Consider the following 10,330-nt stretch of genomic DNA (forward strand, 5'->3'; position numbering starts at 1 on the left):
TTGGTCTGTGACCTTTATTGCGCAATTCTGAGGCCAGGGCAGACCCAGCTGGGGAGATTTACTGTGGGAACGTCTGGCCCGGCCCCTTCCTCTCCTCCGGGCGCCGCTGGCTGCCTTGGCTCCCTGTCCGAACTACGTTCGGCCCTTGAAGGGGCCCCGTGGGGCCTGCGCTAGGCCCGGAGGAATCGGGGGCCCCGATGGGGCCACCAGGGCGAGTCTAGGACCTCCGAGAGCGACGGTGCTTCTTGCGGCTTTCGATTAACTTCTGTGAACGGATCTTGAGCGATGCGCGGGTCACTACCTCGTTGTCCTCCTCCTCACTCTCTTCGTCTAGGGGGGAGGGTGAGGGGGAAGCAGGGAGCATTGAGGGATCCGGGTCCCCACCCCCGGGTCTCCTTCCCAGCCTTTACCACCCCATTCCACCCCCACCTTGGCCCTGAGCAGGGTATCCGACAACTTCCTGCTCCCCAGCTTGGGGCTCCAACCATACCCCTTCATCCTTCCACCCATACTGACCAAAAAACTTGTCCTTGGAAGTAGCAAGGGGCAGGGCGATGCGGGTGTTGTATTTGGGCAGGCTTTCCTCTAAGCTGGCAAGGAACTAAGAGAGCAAGAAATCACGTTCCCTCTCCTCCCCACCCCATTCCAAGATATGCCCCGGTTTTAGCTGGAGACCACTACCCACTTCCATCCCTCTTTCAGCAGACACCTTGATACCCAGCTTCAACCTCTCATCACTCAGGTCCATCCCTGGTCTCTGGGGCCTTGCCACTAGGCCTGTCCCCATCCCGATTGCTCAGCCTCATCCTCTGGCCTCCTGGACCCAGAGCCCGCACCTCTTCTGGTTTCTTTTCTTTTCTTTCTTTCTTTTTTTTTTGAGAGGAAGTTTCGCTCTTGTTGCCCAGGCTGGAGTGCAATGGCTCGATCTTGGCTGCAAGCTCCACCTCCTGGGTTCAAGAGAGTCTGGTGCCTTAGTTTCCCGAATAGCCGGAATTACAGGGGTCCACGCCCAGCTAATTTTTTGTATTTTTAGTAAAGCCGGGGTTTCACCATGTTGACCAGGCTGGTCTCGAACTCCAGACCTCAGATGATCCACCCACCTCGGCCTCCCAGAGTGCTGGGATTACAGGCGTGAGCCACCGCGCCCGGCCACCTCTTCTGGTTTCTTTCCTTGTGGCTCCTCAAACCTCACTCGTTGTCCCTGAGACCCCCTCCTGGCTCATCAGCCTGCACCCTGGTCTCCCGAGGTTGCCCGCGGTTCCCTGGTTTTCCGACCCAGCCCCCCTCCTCGATCTCTGGAGCCCTGCCCCATAGCTGCAGGGCACCTCGCGGTCGGCGATGTGACGCAGCATCTCCTGGACGTCGTGGCTCCCGAGCTGCGACTGCAGTTTCAGCAGCTTTTCCTCCACGAAGTCCAGCAGGTTTGGTAGATAGTTATCTGCTTGGGGATCCAGCTCCTTTCCCGCGAAACTACCGTCCTCCTGCGGCCAGGGCAGAGTCCGGTCAGCCGAGAGGGGTGTGGCCTCGTGAACAGGCTCCACCCAGGGGCGGGGCTTTTCCTCTGGGGCGGGGCCTGGGAGGTAAAGTTCCCATTTACAGGGGCGGTGCTAGTCAGTGGGGACGGGGACGCGGGTCAAGGCCACGTCTGTGAGGGCGGAGCCTCTGAACTGCAGCTACAGTGTGGAAAGGTTTCGGGGCGGCCACTTGGTGGGGACGGTAATCGAGGGAGGCCATTATGGGAATGGCCTCCTGAAGAAATGGGCCTCTGCTACGGGCACGATAGGGCTTCTGTCTCGGGTGGCTCCAGAATTGCAGCGAGGTCTCCGAGGTTTTCGGTGGGGACAGGGTGGGACTTTCCCTTGGAGGTAGAACTTGAGACCGGAGAGGGTCTCCGAAGTCTTGGGCTTCCTTTCGGGAGTGAGAGTTCCCTTAGGGATGTGGGGCGGGGATTCTGAGGAATGGGGCGAGGCTTCTTCCCATGTGGGCGGGGCCTCTGTTGTCCGGGACAAAGGATGGGGGTTCCCTAGGGCAGGCCGCTGTGACAGGAATCCCCTCTTCGTGGTTTCGCGTCGTCGGTCCCGGGAGGGCCTGGAGGGGCTGCCTCTGGGCGGGGCCTACCACAGTGATGTGGATCAGCTTGCTGGCCAGGTGCTCCAGGCTGTCCTTAGCCACTTGCATCGCCCGCAAGGTGCGCTCCAGCTGGTCCTGGGCCTCGGCGCGCCGCCGCTCCTCCTGCTTGAGGCGTTCCTGCGCCTCGGCTTGCAGTTTCTGCTGGCTGCAGGGAACCGGGAGGTCGCCACTGGGGGGTTCAGTCTGCCCCGCCGCCGCCCCACCGACCTCCCCAGGATCCCAGGGCCTCACCTCACCATTGTGGCCTCCCCCGAGTACTTGAGGTTTTCCAGCTCCCGCTGCAGCTGTTGCTTCTCCTGCTTCAGCGTCACCAACGTCTGCTCGTTCTCGCTCTTGAGCGTCTGCAGCTTCGCAAAGGTGTCTCCCTGGGCCAGGAACCGCCGCACCACCGACTGCGGACCACGCGGCCCCAGTCAGAGCCAGGGTCTAAGGAGGTGCAGGAGCGCTTCGCCTCCTACCCCCCACCCTGTGTCCCCTCAGAAGCAGGACAGGTGGCCTGAGCTGGCACCTTTTACACAGCGATGTATGGAGATACTGTGGGTTGGAGTCGGGGTTGCTTCAAGGGTGAGCTGCCCTGGATATATCATTTTTGTGGGGCCCTTTCTGGCCCATATAAGGAATTTGAGCTGGGCACGGTGGCTCACACCTGTAATCCCAGTACTTTGAAAGGCCAAGGCGGGCGGATCACGAGGTCAAGGGATGGAGACCGTCCTGGCCAACTTGGTGAAACCCCGTCTCTACTATAAAAAATACAAAAATTAGCCGGGCGTGGTGGTGCATGCCCATAGTCCCAGCTACTGGGGAGGCTGAGGCAGGAGAATCACTTGAACCCGGGAGGCAGAGATTGCAGTGAGCTGAGATCGTGCCACTGCACTCTAGCCTGGGTGACAGAGCAAGACTTCATCTCAAAAAAATTGAAAAACATATAAATACAAGGAATTTGAGTCAGGCCAAATTCGGGGGCAGCTGGACAGGTGAACATAGCTTCTTTCCAAAATCAATGTGCCATCAATTTCTGGTCGTGAATCTCCCCCAGTCTCACAGGAAATGCCACCTGTCTTCGGAGCCATCCCCTCACAATGCCCAAATCTGGAAAAGGACTGTGCCTCAGTGCCCCAGATGACCCCATAGGTGTCCTCCCACAGGTGGAAGTCCCAGAACCCCTCAGGGGTCAGCCCCATAGGAGGAGCAGCAGGTTGGCAGGCACCCAGAGGGAAGAAACAGGGTTGGGGTCCAGTGCTCACTGGCAAGAACCAGGACCCAAGGGGGACACATTGGTCTTAGAATACTATAAGGAAGACACTGCAAAGTGAGGGACCTGGGGCAGGGATGCCACTTGCAGACACTGGAGACAGAACAAGAGAGGAAATTCCCAGTTCTCCTACAGCTGGCATGGCAAAGGAGTTAGCACGGTGCAAGAGAGAAAGGAAGGCGAGTGTAGAAATGACGGCGAGTGTAGAAATGACGGCGAGTATAGACGGCTCCTGGGAGTTTTGCTTCGAAGGCAGCAGAAAAACTGAATGGTAGCTGGAGAGGGAAGAGATATTTTTCAAGAAAGAAGCAGGTTTGTGAGCTGAAGAACTGACCTGTCAGTGGGGAGGCAGGGTGTGTTTGTTTCCTCGGCCTGGGGACCCCAGGGTGCATCTAGGGTGGAGGGGGCTCGGCAGCGGGCTGCCGGAAGAACTCACGTGCGACTCAGCAGTGCCGGTGGCGTCCTTGACCTTGTCAAATATCACCTCCATCTGGTACATGCTCCAGCGCCGCCGCAGCTCCTCCTCCTTGGCATGCAGGCTGTCTTGGATGGTGTCTTCAGACTGCAGCAGCAGGTGCTCACGGTGGGTCTGCTCGTGGGTTGAGGTCAGAGCCAGGGTCAGCTCGTGGACAGCGCTTAGCATGGAGGATGGGGAGGGGGATCCAGACTGGGGCCCCAAAGGGAACAGGGCTAGAACTGGAGGGAGGGGAGAGGGCAAAAAGTTGGGGCCAGATAAGGGCACTGGGCAGGGGTCAAGAAAGTGGGACAAGGCCAGGCTCGGTGGCGGTGGCTCATGCCTTTAATTCCAGCACTTTAGGAGGCCAAGGTGGGAGGATCGTTTTTTTGAGCCCAAGGATTTGACCAGCTTGGGAAATAGGGCAAAATCCCTTCTCTACAAAAAATACAAAAATTAGCAGGGCTTGGTGGCGCGCCTGTAGTCCCAGCTACTTGGGAAGCTGAGGTGAGAGGATCACTTGAGTCCAGCTGGTCTAGTCCGCAGTGAGCTATGATCAGCCTGAGGGACAGAGTAAGACCCTGTCTCAAAAAATACACACACACACACACACACACACTACCAAAAAGAAAAAAAAAACCCAAAAACAAAAAGGGCTGGATGGGTGGCAGCCTCAGGACAGGTGCCAGGTGCGGGGCCAATAGAAAGCGGGCGGGGCCTTAGGCAAGGGTTGGGCTAGAGGCAGGGTCAGATTTAAGACAGGCAGTCTACTCATGTGGGAAAGGATGAGTAGGGGTCAGTGAGTCGGGAAGGCTGGAGGCCATGTCAGAGCCAAAATAGAACAGCTACCTAGGAGGGCAGGGGAGGAGAGGGGTCAGGGATATGGGAAGAGTCTTTGCACCAACTGGGGGTGGAGTCAGGGAGTGGGGGGGTTAGGAGAAACTTCAGAGGTAGGAGAAAGCCAAGGATGAGGTAGAGCCAGGGCAAGGCTGGGCTGGAGTCACAGCCACATACTCCTGGGTGTGCCCACCTTGCGCTCCATGCGCTGGTTCTCCAGTTTCCTCTCCTCAGCGCGCTTCTTGCACTCACTTATGTAGCATTCCCGCTTCTTGCGCTCTCGAACCAAGGTCTCCTCCAGATACTGCAGTTGGTTCTGGAGGGCGGGTAGGGGAGCAAGGGACCAGATGGCACCTACTGCTACCCGCCGCAGGGTGCTAGGAGATGGATGGAGGCGGGGGCGGTGGGGAAGCTCAGGGACAGCTGGGATCAGATTCTGAAGCTGGGACACCGTGGCAGCTGGGCAGGACGGCTGGGGACAAGAAGGTTGGCACCTTGGCAATCTCCCGGGCGTTGAGGGCCTCCTGGTTCACCAGGTGCAGTGCCTCCAGCTCGTGTTTGGTCCTCACCACCTCAGCCTCCATGAAGTACAGCCGATTCTCCAAGTGGAGGCTCTCGTCCTGGGGCATTGTGGGGGGTGTTGGGGAGATGAGGCAGGCCTGTGACTGCTGTCCCTAGCCCCTGCTTGCCCCCTCACCCAAGCCCTCCTAGTCCCTACCTGTAGATAGGCCTTGAGCTGCAGGTACACGCTGGTAATGCGCTCGGCCTCCTCCGCCTTCATCCGGGCCTTCTCCAGGCGGTTCTCCAGGTTCCGCATGGTCTAGAGAGTGGCAGGGTCTAGAGTGCCCTCCGCACTCGATCCCTCCCACAGGACCCTCTGCCCTGCAGGCCTCTCTCAGCCCTACCTTGGCCACCTCCGAGTGGCTGTTTTGCGCCTCTGCCATCTCCTGGTGGCGCAGGCTGTGCTGGAGCTGGAGCTCCTCCAGCCGCCTCTGCCGCAACACCACCTGGTGCTGCAGGGCGTTCCGCTGCTTCACCTTCTCGCTCAGCCGGTGGTCCAGGTGCTCCAGAGCCTGCTGCAAGGGGCCGAGCGAAAGCAGGGGCCTGAACACCCCATCCCAGCACACACCTAGCGCTTCCTGCCTTCCTTCTCCCATACTGTGGCTTCCAGGACCCCCCTCTCCAGTTTTCTACCCACCTCCCTGGCCACCCCTTCTGTGTTGTTTTTGGAGACAGAGCACCAGGCTTTTCTCTCTGTCCACACTGACCACCTTGGTGATCTTACACACACTCAGGGTTCTAATTTCTTTTTTTTTTTTTTGAGACGGAGTCTTGCTCTGCGGCCAGCCTGGAGTGCAGTGGTGTGATCTCGGTTCACTGCAACCTCTGCCTCCCGGGTTCAAGAGATTCTCCTGCCTCAGCCTCCTGAGTAGCTGGGATTACAGGCGAACACCACCATGCCTGGCTAATTTTTGTATTTTGTTTTTTTTTTTTTAAGTAGAGACGGGGTTTCACCATGTTGGTCAGGCTGGTCTTGAACTCCTGACTTTGTGATCTGCCCACCTTGGCCTCCCAATGTGCTGGAATTACAGGTGTGAGCCATTGTGCCCGGCCTCCAAATATTTTTTTTTTTCTTTTTAGAGACAGGGTTTCACCATGTTGGTCAGGCTGGTCTCGAACTCCTGACCTCAGGTGATCTGCCCACCTCGGCCTCCCAAAGTGCTGGGATTACAGGCGTGAGCCAACGTGCCTGGCCATTTTTTTTTTCTTTCTTTCTTTTTGAAATGGAGTCTCACTCTCTTGCCCAGGTTGGAGTGCTGTGCCTCGATCTTGGCTCATTGCAACCTCTGCCTCCTGGGTTCAAGTAATTCTCCTGCCACAGCCTCCTGAGTAGCAGAGATTACAGGTGACCGCCACCATGCCTGGCTAATTTTTTTTTTAAACAGTCTCATTCTGTTGCCCAGCCTGAAGTGCAGTGGCATGATCTCGGCTCACTGCAACCTCCGTCTCCCAGGTTCAAGCAATTCTCCTGCCTCAGCCTCCCAAGTAGCCAAGAATACAGACATGTGCCACCACACCAGTTGAATTTTTGTATTTTTAGTAGAGATGAGGTTTCAGCATGTTGGCCAGGCTGGTCTCGAACTCCCGATCTCAGGTGATCCACCCACCTTGGCCTCCCAAAGTGCTGGGATTACAGGTGTGAGCCACTGTGCTCAGCCAATATGAGCTGTTTTTACAAGTGGGGACTTGGTCTGTTTTTTTTTTTTTTTTTTAAGACAGGGTTTCACCATGTTGGCCAGGCTGGTCTTGAACTCCTGACCTCAGGTGATCTGACCACCTTGGCCTCCCATAGTGCTGAGATTACAGGCCTGAGCCACCGTGCCCAGCCGACTGGTCTGTTTTTTCCCTGCATTTACTACCATGCCAGGATGCCAGGTCCAAGGATGGTGAGTAATAAAGATGTAACTGAATGAGCACATGAATGGCAGCTGGTGTGCAGAAAGGATTGGACAGCCTGGAGTCCAGCGCCGAGGGGACCCCGGCTGGTAATGAAGGAGGAGGTGGGGAGAGGGTGGGGCAAACCTGGCCTGTCCTGTTCTTGAGGTACGGCTTCTCCGACTTCCATTCTTGTATCACTGCCTGGACCACTTTCTCATCTCCCTGCAGGGAGGAGAGTGCAGTCACTTTTCATCATCCAACCTCTAGCTGAGGCCAGGTGCTGTCTCCTTGCCCCACCACCCCCATGGAACTCCTCCACCCACCTCTTCACCCCTTACCTTGAGCAGGTCCAGCAGCTTTAGTTCCAGTGCCTTAGTTTCCTCACGGAGCTGACTGATGGTTTCCTGATTCTTCTTGATGTTCCACTGTGAGCTCTCAAAAAAAGCCTTGCGGTCACCCTCTGCCAGGCAGGTGAGGTGGACAGACACACAGTTACTGGGTGGGTGGGTGCAACATCCCAGAGAGAAGACCTTTTTTTGCAATCATCAACTTAATATTATAAGAATGCAGCTCTCTCCGATCTGTGCCTCCAAGATGACAAAGAAAAGAAGGAACAACGTTGTGCCAGAAAGGGCCGTGGTCACATGCAGCCTATTCGCTGCCTGAACTGTGCCTGATGCGTGCCAAGGACAAGGCCATTAAGAAATTTGTCATTCAAAACAATGGAGGCTGCAGCAGTCGGGCATTTCTGAATCGAGTGTCTTCGATGCCTATGTGCTTCCCAAGTTGTATGTGAAGCTGCATTACTGTGTGAGCTGTGCAATTCACAGCAGAGCAGCCAGGCATCAATCTCATGAAGCCAGCAAGGACCGAACACACCACCCTGATTTAGACCTGCACATGCCCCATGACTCCCGCCAAAGCCCATGTAAGGAGCTGAGTCCTTACAGACTGAAGACAGACTATTCTCTGGAGAAAAATGAAATGAAAATTGTACTAAAAGAAAAAAAATGAATGCAGTCGTCAAACAGCCTGGCTGACATAGTGAAACCCCGCCTCTACTAAAAATACAAAAAAAATTAGCTGGGCACGGTGGCACGTGCCTGTAATCCCAGCTACTCAGGAGGCTGAGGGAGGAGAATTGCCTGAACCCAGGAGGCGGAGGTTACGGTGAGCCAAGATTGCGCCATTGCACTCCAGCCTGGGTAACAAGAGCGAAACTCCGTCTCAATAAACAAACAAACAAAAATTAACCAGGTGTAAAGCCGGGCACGATGGTCCATTCCTGTAATCCCAGCACTTTGGGAGGCCAAGGCGGGCAGATCACATGGTCAGGAGATTGAGACCATCCTGGCCAACATGGAGAAACCCTGTCTCTACTAAAAATACAGAATTAGCTAGGCGTGGTGTTGTATGCCTGTGATCCCAGCTACTGGGGAGGCTGAGGCAGAAGAATCGCTTGAACCCAGGAGGTGGAGGTTGTGGTGAGCAAAGATCGCATCACTGCACTCCAGCCTGGGCAACAAGAGCAAAAACTGAGACATGGTCTCATTATGTTGCCAGGTTGTTCTCACACTCCTGGCCACCAGCGATCCTCTTATCTTGGTCTCCCAAAGTGCTGGGATTACAGGCATGAACAATCATGCTCAGCCTGTGAGAATACTGTATTTTCAATTTGCATTTAGTTGTGGACTCGGAATCCGGGAATACAAAGGGCTACTCTATTTACCGAAAAAAATCCGAGTATAAGAGGGTCTGTGCCCAGGCACGGTGGCTCATGTCTGTAATCCCAGTACTTTGGGAGGCTGATGTGGGTGGATTGCTTGAGCTCAGGAGTTCCAGACCAGCCTGGGCACATATGGTGAGACCACGTCTCTACTAAAACTACAAAAAATGTGGCCTGGTGTGGTGGTGTGAGCCTGTGAGTCCCAGCTACTCAGGAGGCTGAGATGAAAGGATTGCTTGAGCCCAGGAGTTGGAGACCAGCCTGGGCAGTATAGTGAGAATCCATCTCTCCAAAAAAGAAAATTAGCCAAGCATGGTGGCATATGCCTGTAGTCCCAGCTACTTGGGAGGCTGGGGTGGGAGGACTGCTTGAGCCTAGGAGGTCGAGGCTGCAGTGAGCTATTGTTGAACCACTACACTGCAGCCTGAACAGTAGAGTAAAACCCTGTCAAAAAGAAAAAAGGCTTGCCGTGGTGGCTCACACATGTAATCCTAGAACTTTGGGAGGCCAAGGCAGGTGGATCATTTGAGGTCAGGAGTTCGAGATCTGCCTGACCAACATGGTGAAACCCCGTCTCTACTAAAAATATAAAAATTAGGTGAGGTGGCATGTGCCTGTAGTCCCAGCTACTTAGGAGGCTGTGGTACGAGAATCACTTGAACCTGTGGAGGTTGAAATGAGTCAAGATCATGCCACTCCTCTCCGGCCTAGGCGGCAGAGAGACCCTGTCTCAAAAAAAAAAAAAAAAAAAAGAGAGAGAGAGAGAGAGAGGGAGAGGGAGAGAAAGTTACAGGAAAGTTTGAAATACAGTTCACTCGGTTTGGTTCTGCGCTCATGAGAAGTTTTAAGAGGGAGAGGAGGAAAAACATGAACAAATATGAGTTTTGCCCAAACGCTGTTCACCTAGAACAGCTGGAGAAATACCTTTGTCACACCATGCCTGGTCAGAAGATTGCATGGACACTGTTGACCCCTGACCCTCTGTGCTCTCTGGAGCCATCTTACCTAGCAGTTGTATCTTTCTATGTAATTCAGCCACCTGCGAGTGCATAGAGGGCTTCCCTGCACCTCTGCCGAAGGATCCTGCCTTGGAACGGCCGAGTGTCCAAGCCTGGGTTGCACCCTTTCCTCGGAGATGGCTGGGTTTGCCCAAACTCTTCCTGCCCTTGGAAGAGGGCGTCGAAGCCTGATCCTGAGGAGGCAGGGCGCTGGCGGATGCCGCTCTGCACAGGGGGGACGTCATGATGGGGTCGGGGGCAGAAGGCCCCTAGGAGTTAGGGGGACAACTAGGAGTCAATCGCCCCTGTCAGTGATCGGTCAGCTCGGATTCCCAGGGCTCTGAAAAATGCACTTTCCGACCGCTAGGCGGTTGCTCTCCGTATCTCTCGGTTGCTAGGTAACCGCCTCCTCTTCTCCCTCCAGTGTTTCCATGGAGACTACACGCGTTCCATGGCTGACACTGCGTTCTCATTGGTTGACGGTTCATGGAGGG

General features: G+C 55.4%; 1 protein-coding gene across 1 annotated transcript; it reads right to left on the bottom strand.

Annotated features, from left to right (window-relative positions):
- On the bottom strand, window positions 1-10,187 carry ODAD3 (outer dynein arm docking complex subunit 3). The gene is made up of 13 exons (XM_002761761.7): window positions 9,844-10,187; window positions 7,451-7,572; window positions 7,257-7,334; window positions 5,579-5,749; window positions 5,392-5,493; window positions 5,168-5,293; window positions 4,867-4,989; window positions 3,819-3,971; window positions 2,362-2,522; window positions 2,119-2,275; window positions 1,326-1,481; window positions 517-601; window positions 1-330 (listed from the first exon to the last, which is right to left on the bottom strand). Exons 1-13 carry the CDS (start codon window positions 10,079-10,081, stop codon window positions 218-220), a joined length of 1,785 nt encoding a protein of 594 aa, XP_002761807.4. The 5' UTR covers window positions 10,082-10,187; the 3' UTR covers window positions 1-217.
- Window positions 10,188-10,330: the final 143 nt, after the last annotated feature.

Source organism: Callithrix jacchus, chromosome 22 (genome assembly GCF_049354715.1).
Source record: "Callithrix jacchus isolate 240 chromosome 22, calJac240_pri, whole genome shotgun sequence".
In the NCBI taxonomy this organism is placed as follows: Eukaryota; Metazoa; Chordata; class Mammalia; order Primates; family Cebidae; genus Callithrix; species Callithrix jacchus.